The sequence below is a fragment of the Gorilla gorilla genome, chromosome 4 (genome assembly GCF_029281585.2).
Source record: "Gorilla gorilla gorilla isolate KB3781 chromosome 4, NHGRI_mGorGor1-v2.1_pri, whole genome shotgun sequence".
NCBI classification, from domain to species: Eukaryota; Metazoa; Chordata; class Mammalia; order Primates; family Hominidae; genus Gorilla; species Gorilla gorilla.
The window spans coordinates 40,390,673-40,417,151 of NC_073228.2; the positions used below are offsets into that span (position 1 = coordinate 40,390,673).

The 26,479-nt window shown below is 43.6% G+C and overlaps 1 protein-coding gene across 1 annotated transcript in view; it reads left to right on the forward strand.

Annotated features, from left to right (window-relative positions):
• Positions 1–26,479, forward strand: part of CA10 (carbonic anhydrase 10) — a 541,322-nt gene that overhangs the window by 492,317 nt on the left and 22,526 nt on the right. Inside the window, exon 5 of the mRNA XM_031011537.3 lies at positions 25,540–25,635. Coding sequence (XP_030867397.1) covers positions 25,540–25,635 — 96 coding nt within the window. The remainder of the gene's footprint in view (positions 1–25,539; positions 25,636–26,479) is intronic.

Below are 26,479 nucleotides of genomic sequence, written 5' to 3' on the forward strand. Positions count from 1 at the left end.
AAAACAGAGTCTCAGACCCTGCCCCAGACATAATGAATCAGAATCTGCATTTTAACAAGATTGCCAAAGGATTCATATGCACAGTACAGTCTGACATATGATGCTGTGGTTTACTGTACACTTGTTTGTGTCCATGTCCCCCACCCCCACCAATAAATAGTAAACTCTTTGAGGGTGGAGAATGACTGTAACATACAAATAAGAAATGCAATTGCTTTGGAACATGAAGGAATGAATGAATGGAGAAAGCTTAAGTCTACAGGCAATCCTTGTCCTTCTTTCCCTTCATTCTATTATTAGTCTCTCCCAAAGCTTAGTTTCCTATTTGCTGGCTAATCCATTAGGGAAGGAGAGGGCTTACTGTACCTAAGACTTTCTTTGCTAATTAAGATAAAGAGAGAGACAGAAACTTGGAGGAGACTTCAGATCATCCCAAATTGTTTAATGGAGAAAAAAATGCCAATTTTATGCTCCTGGATCTGTCTCTCAGGAGAACTTGCCTGCATCCTTCTCCTTCACATTTTTCTCCTGACTGCATTAAACCATTCCTATGGCCCTGTCTTAGATGTTCACCTGTCTTAGAAGCAACTGAGTTATTAATAACTTTCATAGTTCCTGATTTTTACCTGAAATCCCTGGACCAGCAAGGCCAGGTTAATGACCACATACACATGCTGGAGGGCTGCATATTCGTCATCTGTGTTCCCCACATGGACTGAGGGATTTTCAGTTATAGCCAGAAGCAACAGAAGTAAAATATTTTTTAAACGGCTTTGCTTTTCCGAATAAGTAAATCAGTTATTCAGGCTCAGCCTTTCATCCTTTATTGTGCTATAAACATATATACATATATATATTTTTAATTAATTTTAATAGTATAAAAGTAACCATTTTAAAGTGAACAATTTAATGGCACTTAGCACAGACATAATGTTATGCAACCACATTTATCTAGTTCCAGAACACTTTCACCCCTCCAAAAGGAAACCCCATTATCTATTAAAGTCACTCCCATTTCTCCCTTCCCCAGCTTCTGGCAACCTGTCTCTATGGATTTACCTGTTCTAGATTTTACATATTATTATACAATATGTGAGTTTTTGGTCTGCTTTCTTTCACATAGCATGTTTCCAAGGTTCATCCACATTGTAGCATGTATTGTCATTTCTTCCTTTTCATGGCAGGATAATATTCCATTTTGTGGGTATACCACAAATTGCCCATTCATTCATTGATGGACATTTGGGTTGTTTCTACCTTTTGGTATTGTGAATAGTGCTGCTGTGAACATGGGTGTACAGTTTTCAGTTTGGATACCTATTTTCAATTGGCAGCCGGTGGGGGGTTGTATACCTAGGAGTGGCATTGTTGGGTTATGTGGTAATTGTATGTTTAACTTTTTGAGGTACCAAATTGTTTTGAGCACTTACCCTGTACCAAGCACTGAGTTGAAGAGTTCACAAAATAGTTCACTTGGATGACAAACATCTAGAGCCAAGAGGAGACAGAGGGCCAAAGTAGTTCAAAAAGTCTTTAGGAATTTATGACAGTTCTCTCTCTCTCTCTCTACTCCACCCTGTCTCCCTCTTTTTATGTACATATTTGGTTTTTTTTAATTATCAGCAATGATTAATAACAGCAGTAACCACTTCTATTAGTTCATTCTCGCATTGCTATAAAGAAATGCCTGAGACTGGGTACATTATAAGAAAAGAGGTTTCATTGGTTCATGGTTCTGCAGGCTGTACAGGAAGCATGGCAGCATCTGCTTCTGGGGGGGCCTCAGGAAACTTACAATGATGGCAGGAGCAGGTGTCTTCATATGGCTGGAGCAGGAGGAAGAGCACAAGGGAGGAGGTACTACACACTTTTAAACAACAACATCTCATGATAACTCACTCACTATCACAAGAACGGCCCACAGTGGATGGTGCTAAACCATTCATGAGAACTCCGCCCACATGATCCAGTAACCTCCCACCAGGCCTCACCTCCAACGTTGAGTATTACAATTGAACATGAGATTTGGGTGGGGACACAGACCCAAACCATATCACCACCATTTATTGAACAAATATTATTCCACATAGTAGATATTATTAACCCATTTTGCAGGCTCACGTAGCAGAATCAGAATTCGAACCCCAGTCTGTTTGACAACAAAATGTATGCTCTTTCAACACACTACTACATTACCACTTCCTGACAGCAGAAAAAGCAAAGGCTTAAAACAAACACCAGATATCAAATCGAGGCTGCTCTTGGCTGTCAGGAAGCCACAGAGGGCTACTCTGTGGCCATGGACTCTGTGGTAGAACCATCATCACATTTGCAGGCTGGCCTGGGTGGTAAAGAAGAGCACAGTCTCAGGATTACTAAGACGACCCTGGGTTATTTCTACTGTGACAAGTTAAGAGCCCCTGACATGACATGGAACCGAGGTGACTCTGCCTGGAATGGTAGGGTTTTGCAGTTGTAAGTGAAGTGGGTGCACATAACCTGCTAAAAGTGGGGAGTGTTGCATATGATTCACTGTATTTAAGTTAGAGAAGACTAAAAGCTATCTCTAAAAGCAGTATCTGATGCTCACTTTGCAGCCAGTAGGGTTTCTGATGTAAGAGCAACAAGGATAACACTGCACCTACATCTATCTTGGAGCTTCTCAGTCTTGAGTAATCATCAGAAACACCTAGAGGGCTTCTTAAAAACAGATTCCTGGGCCTCACCCCCAGAAATGCTGGTGCAGTAGGTCTGGGTGGGGCCCCAGATTCTGCATGTCTAATATGCTCTCAGGTGATGGCTGTGCTGATGGTGCCACTCACAGCAGACAATCAGAGTGGGGTAGAGGAGTAAGAGCAAGTGAGCAAGAGGGACAACTGTGACATATTCCCAAAGATGACTTGAACTACTTTGGCCCTCTGGTCTCCTCCTGGCTCTAGATGTTCACCCTCCAAGTACACTATCTCGTGAACTCTTCAACTCGGGGCCTGGCACACATAAGTGCTCAACTTTAAAATATAGGAAAACAGTTTGGTGGTTCCTCAAAAAGTTGAACATAAAAGTACAGAGCCCAGCAATGCCGGTCATAGGTATATACCCAAAATAACTGAAAACAGGTACTCAAACTAAAACTTGTACACACATGTTCACAGACTCCACTTAAGTAGCACTAGCCAATCTTATTTGTGCCAAGACTCCCAATAACCAGCCATTGCTGACTTACCATTAATACTTAGGACCTTACGCGCATCACGGTGCTTCATGTCCCTACAAGATATGTGTAGATCCTTCTCAAAAGCAGAGTGTTCTGATGGAAAAGCAGAGTGTTCTGATGGGAGTGTCTCTCACATGCAAATGTCTTGCATGTGTCAAGTAAGAGAAAATCTTATTCGTTTGGTACAAAAGTAATGGCGGTTCTTGTTCTTAAAACTTAAAACTAATGGCAAAAACCACAAGTACTTTTGCACCAACCTAAGAGAACTACTGATTGAGAGAATTGGGAGTTGTTGTTTTTTGTTTTTGTTTTTGAGACGCAGCCTCGCTCTTTTGCCCAGGCTGCAGTACAGTGGTGCAATCTAGGCTCACTGCAGCCTCCGCCCCCAGGGTTCAAGCAATTCTCCTGCCTCAGCCTCCTGAGTAGATGGGATTACAGGTGCCTGCCACCACACCTGGCTAATTTTTTTTTTTTTTTTTTTTTTGAGATGGAGTCTTACTCTGTCACCCAGGCTGGAGTGCAGTGGCACGATCTCAGCTCACTGCAACCTCTGCCTCCTGGGTTCAAGCCATTCTCCCCTGAGTAGCTGGGACTACAGGCACCCGCCACCATGCCCAGCTAATTTTTGTATTTTTAGTAGAAATGGGGTTTTGCCATATTGGCCAGGCTGGTCTCAAACTCCTGACCTCAGGTGATCCACCTGCCTTGGCCTCCCAAAGTGCTAGGATTATAGGCATGAGCCACCATGCCCGACTGAGAACTGGGAATTTAAAAGGGCACGGATCCCATTCACATTGCTCAGGCCATACAGAATAATGACAATTATGCTAATTACTCCTCCAAACCTCATGGCAGTTTGGGGGACTATGCTTTTCCCTCCTCCAGCTGCCTCCATGGGCAGCATCCTCTGCAAAACTACGCTTTCTTACCTCCTTGCCTCTTCAGAACTTATCTCTTACAAAGGAGCGCACAGCCTTCTGGAGACAGTTCTGTTTGTTTAAGGCAACTGGGGGCAACAGGCTGTGTGCTGAAGATGAAATGGGAGCCATGTTAATTTCGTGTTAATGACAGCAGCGCAATTTTCTTACAGGAAATAACTAGTTACCTTAATCATTTTAAGTAGTTATTAGCAGCAGCCTAAAAAGGATGGCTATGCTTATCACAATACACGCACAAAGGAAATGAACACATGAATAACAGGACCTTAAACAGACTTCTGGCATCTTCCTTCTGGGTGGTATTAAATGGTATTAATCTTTTTAACTGACTTCAATCCTGAGTCCACAGCCATGTGATAAAATGTTAAGTGAACTGCTGGAAATAGAGGTGGTCCCCCCCGATTTATTGTGCCAATTTACCAGCAGCGGAAGAGCACACCACTGCTGTGAGAAAAGCCATAGAAAAGAAAGAATGACAGGTAGATGTATGGATTAATTAGTATAATGCAGATAATAGCATCTTTTCCAATATTAATACTTTTTCAGAGGCTGTTCTATATATGTCTCTGGGAAAGAAAAAAGCTAGAATATATTGTTTGCTATTTCATCCCATCCCCCTTGCAAGATAGCAATCAGAGTTAAGAAATGAATAAAACTCAGACAACTTTATCCAGACCACAGCGACACAATAAAAAAGAAAAAGTAACCACACAAGAAGGATAAAGTGCTTGTTCAAGGGTTTTACAGTTAAGACATGTCAAGTAATTTTTTTCCTAAGTAAGAAGACTATTTTTCTTCCCTGCAGTGGTTGTGCTTGTGAAAGGAATCAGTTGGATCAATTCAGAAAAATCATCTATATCAAAAAAGTATATTTAGTGCTTATGGTGTGTCAGGAGCTGTGCTAGGTCCTAGGGAAATAATTTCTATAAACCACTGTCTGGCCCTCAAGCAGCTCTCATTTTACCTGGGAGATGCGCTGTACACAAATCATTGCAATATGAAGCAGTAGAGGCCTTAATAGAGGTATGTTGTGGGCATGATGGTAGCAGAGAGCCACGCATGAGCATCTCTACCTGGAGGGTGAAGCCTGAGCAGGGTTTTAAAGGATGAGTAAAAGTTTTCCAGATGAACCTGGGGGGAAGGACATTCTAGGAGGAGGGGAAGGTGTGTTTACAGATACAGATGTGCAAACAGTCAGGTCCATGCAGTGGCTTGGCATGGCCGGCTTATGTGGGCTGGGCAGGGAGGTGAATGGTGAAGCTGGAGGTCATGGTGGGCCTTTCAGGCCGGATAAAAGAGCCTGGACATTTCCCAGAGGAAACTAAGGTGCCACTGAAGGATTTCCTTTGCAGGGAAGTGAAATGTTTCGATCTAGAGCCATCACAATGGCTATGGAGAGACTGGCTTCGAGAGACATAAGGTTGGAAGCAGCAAGACCAGTTAGGAAGTGATGCAATAATAAGGTGAGATTACTTGAGGCCCTGATCTGAAGCAGTAGCACTGGGTATAAAGAGGACAGCAATAGTTGCAAGAACCATGAAGTGTATTACAAAAATTCACAGAACTTCATGACTAATGAGCTCTCATGAATAAGGAAGACAAAAGAGTCTCCATAGGCGCCCAAGTCTATAAATGTAGCACTGGGAGGATGATGGCCATGTTAGAGGGGATGAAGGAAGAGGAGGAGATTTGGAGTGGAGTTCAGGGTGGCAGGATAATGAGCTTGACTTGGAATAGGCTATTTGAAGTACAGAATTCCCACTGAGTGCTCATAAGTCCTTCTTGCATAGACACAATGATTCACTACAACCAGCTGAGGTAGCTGCATGAATTGCCTGGGGCCATCCCTTGTCTCTACCATCTGGGACATCAAGGTTCCTGCTTACCAAATGCCAAAGGAGAATGAACACAAGAGAGGATCCAGGGCTGGCTGGGGCTAGGGGGTTCATTTTCTCATCACTGCTCAACCCAGCTCTGAATTCATGGACCAAGAAAGCAAAGAATGGCCCTTTCCTGAAACCATCCAATGTGGTAGGCATTAAGGCCACAAGACTGTTCAACTCAGAAAGACCAACAAGAGAGGTGTGTGTTTTGTCTCAGCCAAGACAGAGTCAAGAAAATCCATTTCTTGGGCATGCCTTGGAATAAACTAAGTTGGTGGAGTTCTTCCCAGTCTCCCCTCCTGCAAAGCCACTGGAACTCCCTCCCCACTAGAAAGCAGCCAGAGCTCAGGGAACTCATTTTAACTTTTCTGGGAGAAGACTGAGACCGGCAGGGTGAGGGATCTGGGCTGGTAGAATTCATTTATGTTCAATTCAGCTCCCCTGGGCAAATAGCCCTGGCATGGGAATCAAGAAATGAGCTTTTTCTGAATTTCTGAAGCCCTTTCTGAGACAGACACTGGAGAGGACTCTTAAAATAATGCAGGCTATCTGGAGTTCACTTTCATTCTGGCTTCTGGTTAAGAGCCAGGATCTGATATTGGGCTCCTGGGGTCCAAATTCTAGCTCTTCAACTGATTAGAAAAGTGAGATATTGGGTAAACTATTTAACCTCTAAGTTTTGGTCCCCCGGCCCCCACCACTCTGCAAAATAGGGGTGATGAAAATGTTATTACCTAACCCCACAGGGGATTCACTGGGAGGCTCAAATAAGATAATGCTTATAAAACACCAAGCACAATGCCTTGGTGTTGTACCCAGTAAATGTTAGCTGCATTACTGTACTCACTTAGGGCAGCTGATCCCAACCCAGGTGCTAGTTACTCATTTGCAAAACAGTGACTAAAACCATGGGCTGCTAGGGAACTTTATAGCGCTAGCATGCGGTGATCCTGTAAACACTGGGCATTGAGCCATCATTGTGGTGGTGGTAGCAGCAGTAGTATTGTTTGTGTGTGACAATCTGTGTGTATTTTGGGGAAGAGGTAATAAGAAATGTGGGAATATGGGTAACTTAAGATTCTTGAGTGCCTATTGCATGTCTGGTGGATACTAGGTGTTTTACATGCACTAACTTATGTAATTCTTACAACTGGGGAAATAAACAGTATTATCTCTACCCTAAAGATGAAGTTCAGACAGGTTAACTCAATGCCCTAAGTCACAGTTATGAAGTGGCAAGGCTAGGGTTAGATTTGTAAGTCTTCTTACTACTTACAGGCTATGGAGGAACTGCTACAAGCACAGAAGCTATCACTGAAAGCACAGTCAAGCCCATATTTTAATGTTACAAGATTTCAAAAGGAGGAAGACAGCAAATTCATACAGGAAAATCCAGAAGGCCAGCATGGAGGAGATAGCAATTTAGGAGGGGTGTTCCACTAACAGAAATTACAGCCAAAACAATGGCCATTCCTGGTAAAGACAAACCGCATGGATAAAGACCCAAATGTGGCCGGGCGCGGTGGCTCATGCCTGTAATCCCAGCACTTTAGGAGGCCGAGGCAGGCAGATCAGGAGGTCAGGGGATCGAGACCATCCTTGCTAACACGGTGAAACCACGTCTCTACTAAAAATACAAAAAATTAGCCAGGCATGGTGGCGGGCGCCTGTAGTCCCAGCTACTCAGGAGGCTGAGGCAGGAGAACGGAGTGAACCTGGGAGGTGGAACTTGCAGTGAGCCAAGATCGCACCACTGCACTCCAGCCTGGGCAACAGAGCGAGATTCCATCTCAAAAACAAAAAACTGACCCAAATGTGTGAAACTGTGAGTCATGTTCAGGGGGCATCAAAAAGCCCCTTCAACAGTAGGTGTATGTTGTAAAGGAGGAGGTGAGAGAAGGCTGGAAAAGTCAGGATTGGACTATGGAGAACCCTGAGGGACAGCTCAGGGCAGGGAGCCTTGAAGGTGGGAAGGAGATAGCATTAGCAGCCGGGAAGAGCCAAAGGCCGGCCCCCAATCAGAGCCTGCAAGAAAGGGTTAGTGCTGTGCCTGGGGTAGCTCCTACCTAGAAGACAGAACCTGAGACTTAACAGCTGACAGATACACCAAGCCAGCTGTGCCTATTTCTCCACAGCTGACATGAAGTAAAACACTAACTACAGGAGTGCAAGGGAACTTCATTCCACAGGGGTTCATTTATTTAGCCACCCACTAAGTCTGACAATCCCAAGTCCCAGAGCACTTCCATCTATTAGAGGCCAGATAACTTAGTGCTTAACATTTTGTTTTTGGCATCAGACACAAGGTCTTGTTCTATTAAAAACTGTGTGACCTGGATACATTACTTAGCATCTCTAAGCCTCAGTTTCCTTAACTCTAAATTGGAGGTGATAAGGTTCTCATATGTCGAATTTTTGCAAGGATCAAATGAGATAATGCATCAGAACAGGCTAACACAGCCCTGACTCACATTATAGCCCAATAATGTTCACTAGAATTCACTAGTGGTGGTGTTACTCATTGTGGATATAAGAGACAAGCACCTGGAAACTTGGGGAAGTATGGATGCTACAGATAAATCCAGAGAAAGAGCTGGAATGGAGCTCAGGGATCACTGAACCCCTCATCCAGGGCCCAACAAGAGAAGATTAATTCCCCAGATTCATGCATGAGTTGGTGTCCCAGAGATTCCAGGGGAGAAAAAAAAAAGGAATGCAGACCCAATCAATCAGGGAAGCTCCCCACAATCCTTGGTGAGAAAGCCCACAAACCAGGTCTAACATGTGGCTTTGCCTTTTACTGACTGAGTGAATTCAAGCAAGTTATTTCACCTCCCCCACTTCAGTTTCCCCATCTGGTAAATGGGGACAGTAATCCCTGCCTGTACACCTGTTGTGAGAACTGAATGAGATGACCTCTGTAGGGCATTGAGGACCCTGCTGACACATGGGAAACTCTCCTTAAATGGTAGCTACTATAATTCTTTTAAATTGAAGGTCAGGCAAGATAGGATGGGCAGATAAGAGTAGGGAGGTGCATCAGTCCATTTTCATGCTGCTGAGACTGGGTAATTTATAAAGAAAAGAGGTTTAATTGACTCACAGTTCCACGTGGCTAGGGGAGCCTCAAAATCATGGCGGAAGATGAAAGAAGAGCAAAGGGAACATCTTACATGGCAACTGGCATGGGAACCAAGTGAAAGGGGTTTCCCCTGATAAAACCATCAGAACTCATGAGACTTATTCACTACCATGAGAACAGTATGGGGGAAACCACCCTGTGACTCAATTATCTCCCACCAGGTTCCTCCCACATGTGGGAATTATGGGAGCTAAAATTCAAGATAAGATTTGGGTGGGGACACAGCCAAACCATATTGTGTCCAAAATTGGCGGGTTCTTGGTCTTGCTGACTTCAAGAATGAAGCCGCGGACCCTCGTGGTGAGTGTTACAGTTTTCAAAGATGGTGTGTCCGGAGTTTATTCCTTCTGGTGGGTTCGTGGTCTCGCTGGCTTCAGGAATGAAGCTGCAGACCTTTGCAGTGAGTGTTACAGTTCTTAAAGGTGGTGCATCTGGAGTTGTTCATCCCTCCTGGTGGGTTCATGGTCTCGCTGGCTTCAGGAGTGAAGCTGCAGACCTTCACGGTGAGTGTTACAGCTCATAAAGGTGGCATGGACCCAAAGAGTGAGCAGCAGCAAGATTTAGTGCAAAGAGCGAAAGAACAAAGCTTCCACAGTGTGGAAGGGGACCTGAGCAGGTTGCCACTGCTGGCTGGGGCAGCCTGCTTCTATTCCCTTATCTGACCCCACCCTCATCCTGCTGATTGGTCCATTTTGACAGAGTGCTGATTGGTGCATTTACAATCCTTTAGCTGGACACAAAAGTTCTCCAAGTCCCCACTAGATTAGCTAGACACTGAGCACTGATTGGTGCATCCACAAACCCCAAGCTAGACACAGAGTGCTGATTGGTACATATACAATCATCCAGCTAGACATAAAAGTTCTCCAAGTCCCCACCCGACTCAGGAGCCCAGCTGGCTTTGCCTAGTGGATCCCACACTGGGCCGCCCGGCAGAGCTGCCCTCTGGTCCTGCGCCTGCACTCCTCAGCCCTTGGGCAGTTGATGGGACTGGGTGCCACAGGGCCACGCGGGAGCCCACGGCAGGGGTGGCGGGGGGCGTGTCTCGGGCATGGCGGGCTGCAGGTCCTGAGCCCTGCCCCACAGGGAAGTGGCTGAGGCCCAGTGAGAATTTGAGCTTGGTGCAGGCAGGCCAGCAGTGCTGGGGGACCTGGCGCCCCCTCCGCAGCTGTTGGCCCAGGTGCTAAGCCCCTCACTGCCTGGGGCCTGTGATGCCGGCCGGCCGCTCCGAGTGTGGGCCCGCTGAGCCCATGCCCACCCGGAACTCGTGCTGGACCACGAGTGCAGGCACAGCCCTGGTTCCCACCTGCGCCTCTCTCTCCACCGCTCCCCACAAGCAGAGGGAGCTGGCTCTGGCCTCAGCCAGCCCAGAGAGGGGCTCCCACAGTGCAGCAGTGGGCTGAAGGGCTCCTCAAGCGTGGCCAGAGTGGATGCAGAGGCCGAGGAGGTCCCGAGAGCGAGCAAGGGTTGCTAGCACATTGTCACCTCTCAATATCAGGACAGTACACCAGACAAAACAGCAGCTTGACCAAGTCTACAGATCGAAATTAGACTGTGTTTGGGAATCAGAGACCTGGATTTAAGTCTAGATCTGTTGATAAACAACTGAGTGACTTTGGGTCCTCAGCTCCTCCTGTCTGAAAGACAGTTTCAAAGCATCCTGGCCTAATTCACAGAAGGGCTATTATTTGGGTTCAGAAAGGAAGTGGGCAGGAAGATGCATTGTAATTTATAAAGCTCTGCCTGCAAGAGCTGGGTTTCTCTCTCTCTCTCTGGACTGAGAAATGCTTGAGGCCAAGACTGAGTCTCTTCTTGAAATCGCCCCTCCCTGGTACAGTAGCTGGCATGGCATGCATGCCACCGCTCTGTGGATGGGAACCACACTGTACCCACTAACCCTTGGGAATGCCTCAGACTCCGGCTACCCAAGGGATAAAGACCTTTCCCTCTAGCTGACCCAGTTCTACTGGAAACAACCTTTGCCCTGGCAAAAGACAGAGGCCCCAGAGGGAGCCATGGTATTTGGGGGTAGACCCTTTGCTGAATGGTTGGGCCTGGGTTACAAGGATAGGGAGGAAGGAATGAAAAATGGAATCTGCCCCAGAGAGATTGGGACCAGTGGTTTCCAAGTAAAGCCACAGTACTCTCACATACACACAGATACACTTGGAATGGATATGGAAGTCTTAATATAGACTGCCCACACGCCTGTTCCCAAGTGCTGTCAGCAAAATGCTGTCTCTGTTTCCCTCCCAGAGCATATTTTGGAAGCTTAGGACAGGGGCACCATCTGGACTTCCCTGCAGTACAGTGAGAGTAATTTGGCTTTCCCTCCTTCTGTCTCCTTTCCCCACTGTCACCCCCAACCCACCTTTCAGTCACAGGACCAAAGATCCTTCTGTAAAACAAAATCCACTAGGAGAGAAAAGAATCAGCTGCATCCTGCACAGAAGTGACATTCAATGACCACACAGGGTGCAGCAGGAAGGATGTTCTAACCCAAGGTCATTTTTTTTTTGCTTGCTCAGCAGAAATATGTAGCACAAGAACCTATCAATCATTCTTCCAATTTACAGATAAGGAAACTGACTTTCCTAGCCACAGCCCTTCATCTGGGCAGTACACACACATATATACCACAAGGGCTGTTTTAAAATGGGTAGGAGGTATTTGGGATTGACATCATGATGGAAGTACTGCAAGCAGTTAGCGGGAGTGGTGCAAAGGTTCTAAAGGCCCTGCAAGCAGGGGGCAATCACACACAGTGAAGACTTGCTCAGACCCCACTGTCCATTGACCTCTAGCAACACTGTCTGGGGAGCAGGGGGAGAGCTGGATTCTGAGATTTAACTTGGCCCAAAAGCCCTTCCATCAGAAGTCACAATTCCTTTTTCAATATGGTGCATTCCTGTGGCTCCCTCCCTCCTATGTGGCATGTAAGAGCCCGTAAAACAGATCTCATTGTCTTCTGGCATTTGGCTTCATTTCAAATTGCAGCAATGGGCTGGAATCAACATGACTATCCCTGGATTGTTCAAATTAGTTCCTGAATCATTGCTTTTATACTTTTCCACATAAACGTGGGTACTTTCTTGGTATTTGGTTTTTCTTGCCATTTATTTTCCAATAATTGGATGAAATGTGTCTTGTTTCTTGGAATAAGTTAATACTTTCCCGTGTTTGCCAAAAGTTGTTTTGTGCTCATTACTCATCTTTTATAATCTTCTTGGATGCTTTTCCCAATTTTTCAGAAGCCTGTGTTGGGATCTCCTATTCCCTGCAATCTGAATTGATACATCATTTTATTTGCTTTTTTATTTAAAAAAATCACTAAATAATTTGTGGTGCCTTGTATAGTTAAAATATTAATACTCAGACAGATATTCAAATTACTTTTAACTTGTCAAGTACTGGCACATGAGAGAGGTTATTAAATTTGGGTGATATGATTCCAGGGTTAGGAATACCTGGCTCACCAAGAACCTGGGCAGGCTCTGGAAGGGCAGGAATAGGGGAAAGTTGGCAGGCAGTTGGTAATGTGATTTCTGGAAGAATCAGACACCACATTGAGAAAAGGCGCTATAGTAAAGGGTCACTTCCCTCTAGAGTTTTCAATCGAGTGTCAGAAACAAACCTGCTGTCATCAACATTCCCTACCCCTGCACGTACAACCCCTTTCTCCATCTTCAAACTTTGGATGACTTTCCACTGTTCTGAGGATAAAGACAATATTCTTACCAGGGTCTCCAAGACTGAATATGGTCTGTCCTTACCTTTTTCTCCTGGGTCAGCCTACCTCATTCCCCTTCCCTTCTGGGCTCCAGCCTCTTCCTCTTACACATGGTCTTCCATGATGCTACAGGACACTTGCATATGTGCCTCCTACTGCGTCTAAGGTCTTCCCTCTTTTCATCTCCTCATGCCCAGCACAGTGCCTGGCACATGGGAAACACATACGGGTTTGTTGGAAGAATCAATGAGTGAAGGTTTGAGATATTTTGTTTTGTTTGGATTTGGTTTGATTTGACCTAAGCACGATCAAATGAAGAAACCAGAAGTCACAAAGTGGCTGCCAGGAGACCCTGGGACTAAGCTGCACATTCATATTTTTTGGCCATGGCCTTTGCCTAGCCTTCTTCTCTGTTGAGACAAGCAGCCTGGTCCCATAGTCATCCATTTGCAACCCCAGGCATAAACATGCTGCCTACTGAAACTTTGGTTTAAATATTTGGTTTCATTTCTACATACAGTCACATACCACCTAACAACATTTCCTTCAATGACAGGCTGCCTATGTGACAGTGGTCCCCTAAGACTACAATATCGTATTTTGATTGAGCCTTTTCTACGTTTAGATACACAAATACTTACCACTGTGTGCAATACAATTGCCTACGGTATTCAGTACGGTAACATGCTGTGCAGATTTGTAGCCTAGGAGCAATAGACTACACCATATACCATCTAGGTTTATATAAGTACACTCTATGATGTTCACACAATGACAAAATCACCTAATAACACATTTCTCAGAATGCATCCTGATTTTTAAGCAACATGTGACTACAACTTAATTGACTTTGATGGAAACTCAAGAGGCAACATCCTATATTTCCCATCAGTGTTTTAGAAGAATGACAAAACCCTGTCCTTAAAATCTCTCTGTTTTCCAGATAAAGACCCTGAGGTCTAAAAGGGGGCAGTGACTCACCGAGCACACCTACCTACTGAATGACAGAGCTGTCATTCAAACTCAGCCCCTTTGACTCCCAGCCCTGTGCTCTTTCTAATATTCATCCCCCACAGTCAATCCACTGCGGGTTTAATGGCTTTGAAATAAACCAGTGTGTGTTTCTGCTTATTAAGTATCATACTTTATGCAATTAATGTGTATAAAACCAAGCCTAGTTTTGTGAACAGTTTATCCAAATTGCTGCGCAGCTTCATTTATGAGAGGAGAGAAAACCCTCCTCTCTTATCTAATAGATGTTATGTGTCTATTTTCCATGAATATATCAGTTAGGACAGTAGCCACCTAAAGTGACTCTTCTGAATTAACCCTGAGTGAATAAGATGGCTTTGGCAAGCAGAGTGTGAGGATTCAGCCTTTCCTTCCTCCAGGATGGGGACTAACTGTGAAGTGAGCTAGAAAAGTCTTCTCCGTCAACCCCTTGGTGTGCATCTACTGCAGGTACTGAGAGTCATTGCCCCTGGATATTTGACAAATCACATTCCTCTTCAATTTAGTTATATCTATACCAGTGAAGCTATAAACCTTTATGAATAACTATAAGAGGATAAAACCTCGCATTGTGATCTCCTGAAATATCATTCAATCACATTGCCCTCTGGACACCACATTGCTGAAGCTTTCAGAGCCTTTCTCAGCATCACAGAGACATGCTTTGGCCTGAATTGTCTCATGATCATCTAGAAGCTGTCTTCCTTGTTCACTCCAGAGCTCAGACCTCAGGCAAAAGACATCCCAGGCATCAGGTTGAAGCATTAGATTCTATTTTTTTTTTTTTTTGTATAGTTCATCCATTTAAGTGAGAAGTATTCCACTAAAATGGATGTTAATTTGGTTAGCTCTATCTAAATACAGGTACTCCATATTGAAATGTTCATGTCCCTTTTTTTTCTGCTTCATTCAATTGATGTGCTAGATCACATTGGAAGATTTCTCCAGCATTGATTTACCCTTAACTCCTGATATGAGCCCTACTTGATTGTAATAAATTATTTTTAATGCTGTTTTCCACCAGCTAGTATTAATTTTGGCTTTTTGCATATATGATCGTAAAAGACATTGGCCTATTTTCCCCTCAAATATCTGCTGGAATATACTTATAAACCTATCTAGACCAACGCTTTTTTTGCGTAGGAGATGACCAAAAACAATTCTTGCCTTAACTCAAATGAACTACATAACATTAAATCTCTACAATAATTAAAACAAAGCGAGCCTTTATTAATACTATTTATGTGGGCTCTGGAATGACTTAATATTTAATAAAAATGCCCTACACATACCAGTACTGTGGTTCTCATGGGACAAACTCTTCCACAGAAATAGCAACAGTCCTAAAAGAGAAAAGGTATTTGGTATGAGACATGTTCAGTATATCTATTTTCATAATACAAGAATACGAGCTACAGAAAGAAAAGACTGGCAAAATCTTCTTGGTAGTCATCTGACAATAAGATAAAGTAAGATACAAATGTGAATGATATATGGACTGTCAAGAAATACAGTCCCAAAGTGTGAATGGCCTGACTTTGTTGTTATCTATGGAACTTAACACGTCACTTCATCATTCTAGGGCCTCTCCCTTTATCAGAGCCCCAGCAGCCAGACATTTCTAATAATAATCATTGCAACTCCCATTTAATGAGGGCTTACTTTGTGCCAGGCACTGCATTTGAAGCCTCCTTTATCCCATGTACACCTGAGCTCATTTACATGTTTTGGCTCATTTAATCAGCACGATTATTTGAGTGGTTGTGTTGTCATCACAGTTTTGCCTGTGAAGAAATTGAAGTTCAAAGAGACCAAAAGACCCAGGACTTGGAGCCAGAGCCAAACTCTCCTCATCCATGCCCTGTGTTGGGATGAGTTTGAGGTTGTAGGAGCATGGGGAGGAAATAGGCTTAACTAAAATCAGCAGAGGTTTCAAAAGGACCTGCAGACCTCATCTCTAATTCTTGGATGGTGGCAGCCACTGCCTACAAGTCAATTCTGGGAGGATCTAGACGTCGTTGCAGGAGGCTCATCCCACTCTGGCTTTCAGCAGCTTCTTTAATAAGAAATGGAAGGGATACAGATGCTCTGGGGAAAGGATCATAGAAGAAAAGTTGGCTTCTAGAAACAGCTATTTCAGAATGTTTCAGGAAAAAAAAAAAGCATCACGGAACTTCCCTGATTCTTTATCTGTTTTATCTCATCTGTTTATCTTGTTTACTTATACCCTGCCAAGTTCCTGAAAGACTGTGTCATTATCTTGTTTCGCTCTCATGACAATTCTCAGATAGATGCATCCCTATATTATGCATAAAAAAATAATCAGAGGGGATAAGTAGCCCCACATTACTTGGACAGAAGAGGTATCTGACTAGGCTCAAGGTCTTGCATTTTCCAGCATGATCCTGCACCCAAATATATCACTCTACATTTGTGCAAACTCCCATACAACTTGATGAATAACATGCTTTAAAATCCAAGTTTTGTTATCTTTTGGAGGAAAATAATTACATTCCATGCTGGTTTTCTAGGTTGGTATGATAGCCAGACCACATTTGGGGATCTTCTGTCAATGAAACTATGGAAAATTATTTTTATTTTTAGCCATAATTGCATTCCATAGCCTACAATGCAGAAAATCTCATCACCGGGCAGACCCATGATAATTACCAAACCTTAGGGTGAGAATGTGGTGGCTGGTAAACACCAAACTGTGTTCTTCTCTGCAGACTGTGTGTGCTCTTATGCATAAAGACAAACTTGTTAATGACTTTCTATAAATAAGTTCTAGCTTATAGTTGTTCCAGCAACAGCTGCTGAAATGTGATCTCCCCTCAAATACAGAACACCTTTCCTTTTTACTTTCCTGTAGAAAGAAACTATTTGCATATGCTAATGTGAAATGAATAGTCACTGTCACTTTTTGTCTGTGTGACCTCAGAAGAGGTGCTTAACCTCTCTGTGCCTTAATGTCTTCACTTCACCTATTTATTTTAGGAACAAATGTGGTAATAAGGGTGAGCTCTTTTAGGCTATGGAATACACAGCATTCATCTCTGGACTTCTGGGATCTGGCATAGGGTGGGCATTTGGGACCTATACGTTGACTAGAATTCAGCTCATTTGAGTTGAATATGCCTTGAAAAGTTTAAAGGACTATATAAAGGTAACAATAGTAATCATCGTCATTTAAAGGAAAGGGAGAGCTTAATGCTTAGGTTCTCTCAACATGTATTTTCCTATCTGTATAGAACACTTACTGGAAAATATATGCCTGGAAGTTCTTTATTCATCTCCCAAATTTAAACTAGCAGGGGTCAGAAAACTACAGTCACAGACCAAATCTAGCCTGTGCTGTGTTTCTGTAGCTTTACTGGAACCCAGCCACACCCATTCTTTTATATTTTGTCCATGACTGCATTCATATTATAAAAGCAGAATTGAGTAGTTGTGACAGGTACTATACAGTTGGCATAGATAAAAATATTTACTATCTGAATCTTTACAGGAAAAAGTCTGCTGACCCTTGAATTACAGTATAAGCCATTCGGAATGCATTTCTCTTTAAAAGTTCTCGCCTCATTCAGTGTCTGGAACACAGTGGGTGCTCCCCAATAGGTGACACCTTCCTCAAGTTTCCTTGGGAGAACAGACTCAATGTCAGATCCACAAAGGAGACCTGCACATACCTAACCCCTCTTTCTGCAGAAGCTGAAGGCTGTATTATCTATTGCTTGCATAATAAATATTGCATAACAACAACAATAGTAGCTTATTATGGAATGCTTACTGCATGCCAGGCCTAGGGCTAAGTGCTTTTTTATATTCGGTTTTATAGAATCATCACACAGTGCTATGAGTATTAGTTATGAATTATTATTACTATCCCTGTTATAGATGAGAGACTTGCTCACATAATGGTACCCAAGGGTGAAACCAGGCTTTGCAACCCACACAGCCCAATGTGATACTCAGTGTCTTGGTTCCCATTAGAGTTACCCTTTGGAATTCCAGACTGTTCTTTAACCAGTTCAGCCAAGTGCCTTGTTCTCTCTGTCCCTTGGGACATCACACTTCATTGTACAATAGACAGCCTGCATTGCTTCATTCATTAACAATTATTTCTGCCTTGATACAGTTAATATGTACCAGGTATAGGAGATGTCACAGGGGCCAATAAGATAGAGCCCATGCCTGGATGAAGCCTAAAGTCAGTCTAGTGAAAGAGGTGAGCATTCATCAGTCACACAACGAATGTCAAGCTAAAACTGTGATATGTATTTTGAAAAGTACAGAGTGCCATGACAGTGGATCATGGGGATCTCCCTCAACAGGTGACCCTTGAGCTGAGATACAAAGGAGTTCATAAGTAGGAGTCAAACAGTGAAGGGAGGGAAGTTTATTCCCTCCCTTCTCTGTTTAAGGGAAGGGAAGCATAAGAAACAGAATAAGCATGTATTCTAGGAAAGGAGGAAGCCCAGTATATAAGGGAGGCTGAAAGAAAGACACTGAGCAGAGCACAGAAAACAAGGACACATGGTTAGAAAAGCCAGGGGCCCCAGATGTGCATCTTTATGTTACAGGCAAGGGGAAGCCACTGAGGTGTTTAAGCAGGGGTAAGGTGATAGCATTGTCACTGTGAACGCCACATGTGGTCTTCTGTTCCAAGGCTGCTCTTTTGCGCTCACAAAAGGGCTTCTCCTAATGGAGCATCACGCTGAGAAAGGTGATCTAAGGTCTGAGAACACAGCTTGTTGCCCTCCTGAGGCATGAGGGGTGAGTGAGCAGCCCCCGGCATGCACTAGTGCATCACCTTGCTACCACAAAATGAAAACTCTGAGACCTGTGCAACTGAAGCTGCTCCCAGCTTAACCTATGACAAGTGTGGCTTGTGTCAACTTGGAAGCCTGCTTGCAGCAGGTCTGCTTATTTAACACAGAGGAGTACTTGTCTGTTAGCTTGAAAGCTGAGTTACTGGTCACCAAAGGCCAATGGTTTTCAGGCTTCCACTTCAATTAAGTGCATAGGAGAAACTTTGCCTCTGGTCCTAAGAAAATTCTAGGACATAAGTGAAATTCTTCGTTACCCTTAGGATGGAATCAAGACCCCCTACCTTGGCCTGCCAAGCTCTCCATGGTCTTCTCCTGCCTTCCAATACAATTTCTCCTCATATTACCCTCCCTTACTTAGGAGTTGTTCAATAAACACATGTTGAATGATTGGATCTATGAATGACTGTATAATCATGGGCAAGACATAGCTCCTCTTTGATCCTCATTTTCTTCATTTTAAAAGTCATGGGCTGAGAATTAAGACCTTGATTTTCTCTAAGAAAGACCCCTTCTAAGACTCTATGAGATGCAGAATTGGTATTCATTCAGCAAATGCTTGCCAACATCTCCTCTGAGCCAAATCCCATCACCAGGGATGTGATGATGGATATCCATGCCCTTGAGATGTTTACCCAAAAGTAGACACAGACTCAAAGAGAATAGTTTCAAAATAGCATGTGCTGGAGTATGAACTCAAATAGTCACAGGAACTGGGCACAATCCCAGCTCTGCCACTATCTCTCAGAGGCTTGGTGTCCCCATGACTCAAATGGAAATAATGGCACTAACTCATAGAAGTTTTCAAGAATTAAATGAGTTGTTTCTGCTGGCATCGTCTCTCATACAAAGAGGTGTTCGACAAATGTTGGTAATGATCATCAAAAGTGGTGATGATGACTAACTTTAACAATGATATTCAGCACTCATGTGACTGTACTGGGCGTCTATGGTTTACTTCTGTTCTGATCACCCGGTGCCCATCCCATTTTGGTTGCAAAGTATTTTGAATTTTGATTAGTCAGGGTTCTCCAGACAAACAGAATCAGTAGGCTATATACATAGATATATAAGAGGAGATTTATTGTGGGAATTGGCTCACAATTATGGAAGCCAAGAAGTCCCACAATATGCAGTCTGCAAGCTGGAGAACCAGGAGGTGCTGATGGTGTAATCCCCAATCCCAAACCATAGGGAGAGAGGCGGTCGCTAGTGTAAGTCCCAGAGTCTAAAATCTGAAGACCCAAGAACCAGGAGCTCTGATATCCAGGGGCAAAAAAAGAGGGATGCCCCAGCTCAAGGAAGAGAGAATCCTCCACCTTTTTATTCTATTCATACCTGCAATAGATTGGATGTTGCCCACCCTCGCTGATAAGGCCAGATCTTCTTTACTCAGCCTACTGATTCAAATGCTAATATCTTCTAGAAGCACCCTCACAGGCACACCCAGAAATAATGTTTTTCCTGCTGTCTGGGCATCCCTTTGCCCAGTCAAGTTGCCATATAAAATTAACCATCACAAATTTGCCTCCTGGGTGAGAGCATCATGAGAGCACAGAGGAGCTGCACTTGGTGTTCAGAGACAGTGTTTCATGGAAGGTGTCCTGGAGAAGATAAGACACAAAGAGAATAGTTGCAAAATAGCATGTGCTTGAGTGTGAACTCAAATAGTCGCAGGAATTGGGCACAATCCCAGCTGAACTATGAGGTAAAGAAGGGTAGGCAAGGCTTCCTCAGTCCCCACTTTGCCCTCCTCTACACCAGAGAGATCTTTCAAAAATGCACATCAGAGCAATTGGTTTCTTATTTAACACCTGTGACTTCCTATTGTGTTTGGAATAAAATCAAAGCTCCTCACCATGGTCTACAAAGCCTTGCATGAACTGGTCCCATCTTGAGCCACCTTCATCCTTTCCCAGTCATTCCTAGCCGCTTGTCCCTATCTCAGGCTCTTTGCATTGGCCATGTTCTCTACAAGTGATATGCCTCCCTCTGATCTTCCCATACCTGGCTCCTGGTCATCAGGATTCGGCTCAAATGTTAGCCTACCCAAAGACTTTTCACCAACCATACTACAGAATGTTGCCCCCACTTCTGCATCCTCGCCCCCATTCTTTCCACTACTACCTTTCCATCTGTAAGTCAAAATCTTGTTTTGTTTCCTTCAAAGCTATGTTTGCCACTATCTGAAACTATCTCTAGGAGGACAAAGACCTTCTCAGTCTTATTCCAATTGACCTCAGCACATAGTTGGCCCTCAAAGATTTTTTGAACAAATGAATTCCAGGCCCATGTAAAGGATTGAGGTGAGGTGGCCTTTCTGAGATGAGAAGTCAAGTCACATCAGATCATGGAGGACTTAGATATAGAGAATGCACTGGATCATGGCACCGGCCATGTGGGAGCATCATGACAAGACTGGTAGTATTCTCCCTGGAAGACTGCCTGCCATTTCTCAGTCTTGCATTTCCAGGAAGCTTCTCTAGGAGGATACTCGCCTAAAACTAATTTAAAAAATCAAGATTATTAAATAATTTCCAGGAATCCAGGTTTAACCCTTTCACATGGTAATGCCAACTAAACTAGCAGAAGCCCTCAAGGCATCTCTTTAATGAATAGCTTAAATTCTTGAACTTGAACTTGGTGTTTAATTAGCATGTCATCATTAGCCCCTGAAGAGTTTGCTCTCATTGTCCCTGCAGTCTTAGTCAAATCATGCACTTGCTCAGACAGTTGAACAATCACTTATTGATCATCTGTTTCACATCAGACACTGTGATTACTCTGCATAAGCCTTAAAGTTGGGGCTCAGTTAAGGTATAGCTTAGGGCCCATCTAAGTTATTCAAAATTCAGACTTTATATGGTTGAGATTTAAAAGTGTTACCTATAAATGTCAAAAAGAAATCCACAGGCATCACTTTCAGAACCCATCTGCCAATCTGATACTCTGTCCCTAGCAGGATGTGATTTGCACATTGCTGCTCCCCAAGCCCAAAGTCATGGTAGGAAAAGCAGTGAACCCTGCTTTTCTCCAGACCCACCTGGACCCATGCATATTGTGAGTGGTTAGTGGGTATTGGGTTGGCATTATTGTGCCTGGCTAGGGAAGAGCAAAGGCAACAGCTGCAGGAACTGTGATCACCACCAACAAAGACCTGGAAGGCAGTAGAAAGGAAGCAGCACTTTTTCATGGTTAAGACCTGCTGTTCCTGCATTAACTGGTACAGGTCCCAGGTTATCTTTGATGCCCAAACTGTGTTCTTACAGCTGAGAACAAAAAGCCTGGTGACTGTCAAGCTGTCTCCTGGGCTCTTCCATTGCTCCTAGATGTTCTGTTGCCTGGGGAAATCTCCTGGTGCCTCTTCAGCACACAAACGTACACATTCTGTAAACTGCAAAGGCCTATAGAGCACATCTCTGCCTTAATAACCATCATCTGAAATTAAATACCCCCCAACCTCCACCTCTATTTTCTCCTGGCTCCAATCTACCCTCTTACAGTCCATGCTGATTATCTCATTCCCCTGCTCAAAGCCTTTCTATTGCTGACATTCCAGGGGTCCTATGATCTGGACTCAGCCTGTTTTCCAACACAGGTGATGCATGTGCTCTTTAACCCACCCAAACTGAAGTGGAGAAGGGGTAAACAGCCAGACAAAACAGGACTCTGCTCACCAGCCAACAGTATCTGCTATAGCAGCACTTCTGAAACTTTAGCATGCATCCAAATCACTAGGAATTTGAGAAAATGCAGATCTTGATTCAGGAGACCCGGGATGGGGCTCCCGATTCTGCATTTCTAACAAGCTCCTAGATGCTGTGGCTGCTGCTGATCCCTAGAGCGCACACTGAATAGCCAAGCACTATGTCATCTTATTAACATCTGACTGGGGATCAGAAAGAAAATGCTCAAAACTCATATTCAAAATAGCTTTATTTCTAGAATGTATTAACTATAAATTCACCAGTTTTGTAAAGCAAAAGATCAATTTCCTGTGGTTCAACCTAACACAATAGACAGTCCATCAACAACTACTAATAGAAACCAAAGCTCCTGATATCAGAATCCTAGCCAACTCACCTTGGAACAGAGAGGAGGCATGACTTCAGATCAAAGTTTTAAATGTGTTAACTCAAGCTTAAAGCACAGCCTCAGCCCTGTACTTGCCAGCTCCTTTCTTACAGTTCCTGGCTCCCAAAAGAACCCCACCCTGAGAGGCAGCCCATGGCCCAGGAGACTTCTTCCTGCCTTTTTCTGCCTTGCAAGCTGGACAGAAGGATCACTCCACTGGATTGCCTTTCATGTCCCTGCTCTGGTGTTCAGAATATGCTGTAACTTCAAGGCATGTCTGGAAGCACTGGCACATCCCCTGGTGGTTTGTCGGTCACCTGTATCACTGGGAAGAACTTAGCAGATGGCAGGGTATGTTTTGTTCTCATCAGAAACTTACTCAGCACTGGAAGGGAGGTGTGCTGAGTGTGTGAGAACCCCCCAGTCCCTGGTTCTTCCACCACCTGGCAACATTTCTCCACCTGCAGAAAGTCCTGGTTGTGTGGGGGTACAAGGGAGAGGGGATTAAAAGTCCTGCGGAGGCAGAGCAACGCCTGGCCTGCGGTTGCCTTTCTGATGGCAGAGTAGCTACTATAGAGTCATCCATCTCCACTGGCAAAACTCATAGGTGAAAAAGCAATAAGCAAATAGGATATTTCAAGAGCAGCAGTAACATGTGCTCTCTTCATGAGAAGTTCCTCTACACCTCAGGAGGCTCAGGATATTCTCAGATTCAAGGTACTGTCCATCTGACCAGGCATTGATGGGATATTAATGTTCATTGATTATGTTCCACTTGTTCTGAAGTCCAACTTCCCTTTAGCTGGTAAGCTTTTGATGAATACAAGTATCATCCCAAATCAATTAAATCAGAATGTGAGAAGGCATAGACAGGCACAGGCGGGCTTTAAAAGCACCCAGGTGATCTGGATGCACAGTGAAGGTCGCAAACCACTGGGTTAGACATGGTTTCTTTTTCTCAAAGTTCAAGGAAAAGCATCTTTTTTGATCATCACATTTCTCAACTTCTAAAACTTCACCTTTTTAAATGCAATTCAAGATATTGGCAATAATGAGTACTCTCTTACACTTTCAGAGTCACAAATCACTTCTACATGCACTACCTTATTGGATTCTCAAATCAGCCTGTGGAAAATGCTAACACCATTACAGAAAGATATATGATGTGCTTGCTGTGACATTGTTTATAAGAGACAAAAAAATGGAAACAACCCGAAAGCCAGCGAGAAGATGGTTAAATATGTTATGGGTGTTTGTGCAACTGAGAATTCTATAGTTATTTGGAAGACTTGGGGAGATCTATATGCATTGGCTTAGAAAGATAGCTACAAACTACTTTTAAATTTTAAAAAATCAAGTTCAGAATCATAATTATTAATCATCCCTTTCTATTTTTTTAACAGTTACTGTGGACTCGGGAATTTATTATTTTTTATACGCTATGTGTGTTTGTGTGATTTATAAGCACAAAACAAGTAACCACAAGGATGTACACTAAACTGTTAATAGTTGTATGTATAGCATGGACTAGAATTAGAATGAGGTGGTGGGGGGGCATCACGTTTTTTACTTCTATATTTCAATTTGTTAAAAAATTATGCTTCTGGCCGGGCGCAGTGGCTCACACCTGTAATCTCAGCACTTTGGGAGGCCAAGGCGGGTGGATCACGAGGTCAGGAGATCGAGACCATCCTGGGTAACATGGTGAAACCCCGTCTCTACTAAAAATACAAAAAATTAGCCTGGCGTGGTGACATGTGCCTGTAGTCCTAGCTACTTGGAAGGCTGAGGCCGGAGAATCACTTGAACCTGGGAGGCGGAGGTTGCAGTGAGCTGAAATCACGCCACTGCACTCCAGCCTGGGTGACAGAGCGAGACTCCAACTTAAAAAAAAAAAAATTAGGCTTCCATACTGTTAAGAAAAAACTGTTTTAAAATCACAGCCCTGAGATGATGAATTTTAAGGAAAGATCATCATATCCATTTTTCAGAGGAAACAATTGATCCCAGTGATGTGGGGTAACTTGATCATGTGGCTAAAAATTGCTGAAGCATCTGTCTGAACATATATGTATGTTTATACACGATTTTTAAAAATGAATTTAAAAAAATTAAGTAACAGGAAAAAGGCTCAACAGGTGGACTGATCCTTATTGAATGAGGAGGAAATAAAGTCCTACACAACCAGATGACCGGGACAGGCTGGTGCATCAGAAGCCTGATCCATCAGCTACTACTGCATCTTGCAGGCTGGCCAGTTTCACCCCAGTCATGGCTGACTCAGGACCTAACAGCTCCCTGTTTGCTCCGAGGCTGCAAGGAAGATTTACTGGCTGCCAGTGGCAGCTGTTGGTGCAGCAGGGACACAACATCCACCTCTACAGGGCAGTTCCATTCCTAATAAGGAAAATTCACTTTACACACGCTTTAGGGGAAATGTCCTGGGATGGAGCCAGAGCCAGATGGGCTCTGAGCTTATGAAAAGCATGCTTGTTACCAGAAAACATTTGCAAATATGTATGGGTATTTTTGTGTGCGTGTACATGCATTTTACACACATATGCACACATATCCCTCTGAAATCCCTTCAATTAAAATTGTCTTCCAAATTGTTCCTCAATATACTTTGCAGTTCACCCTTATGTAGGGGCAGGTGCTATGCCTCATACCTTTTAATGTTGGATTATTGTTCTGATTCTTGTTTTTCCCTCCTGCCAGGTGCAGCTCATCCACTATAACCATGAGCTATATACGAATGTCACAGAAGCTGCAAAGAGTCCGAATGGATTGGTGGTAGTTTCTATATTTATAAAAGTAAGTCTCTTGCATTCCTTCATTCTTCTCACCATCCCCACCTCAATCAGAATACCAATTTACGGTCTCTGTTGGAGTTAGAAATATTAAAAGCGGTGCTATCCATGCCTAAGAAAACTATGGGGTGGTGCCTTTTATATACATAAGATTTATGAAAAATGAGGCCCCCTGCAGTGAGATGCAAAAATGATAATCTCCATTTCAGAGCATCTGGGCCTGAGGATTCAAGCAGCTTCTGTCCTAGAAAGAAAAAGGGGCTAGATCCAGGGACAGGCTTTAGGACCCACCTAATGCAGTGAAATCAGAAGGATGTAATACTAGAAGGGTCGGTGGCTCACTAATGCCCCACAGGATTAAAGTCTCATTCACCATTCAGCTGCCCCTTGTAAACATAGGAAGAAGTGAGATGTCTCTCCCCTCCAGGCACTGCACTAAATAGCTCCTTCCAGCTTCCTCACAATTGCTCTGAGCATCATCTTTCTCTCTCGCTCTCCCGTTCCTTCATAAGCCTCCCTGGTAATAAGATTACCCACACTGACTTTATGACATTCTGAGGAAACTCCACATCTCCCTAACAGTCAACAACGACAACATAAAATCTCCAACCAATCACATTCTAATTTGTTTAAAAAAAATACTAATTACCTTTAACATTTTAGCAGATGTAGAGAGAAGCAGGTATGCAAACTTTTTAATAAAAAAAGAAATTGCTTTTCTAATTAGAAAAATAAAAATTAAAAAAAAGCAATGTGTGGCAGTTCCAAACATTAGCAGTCACCATGCTAGCCCCTGGGGATGTTTTGGCCAGATCATTAAAGTGCCCCAATCGGAATTGGGAATCTGA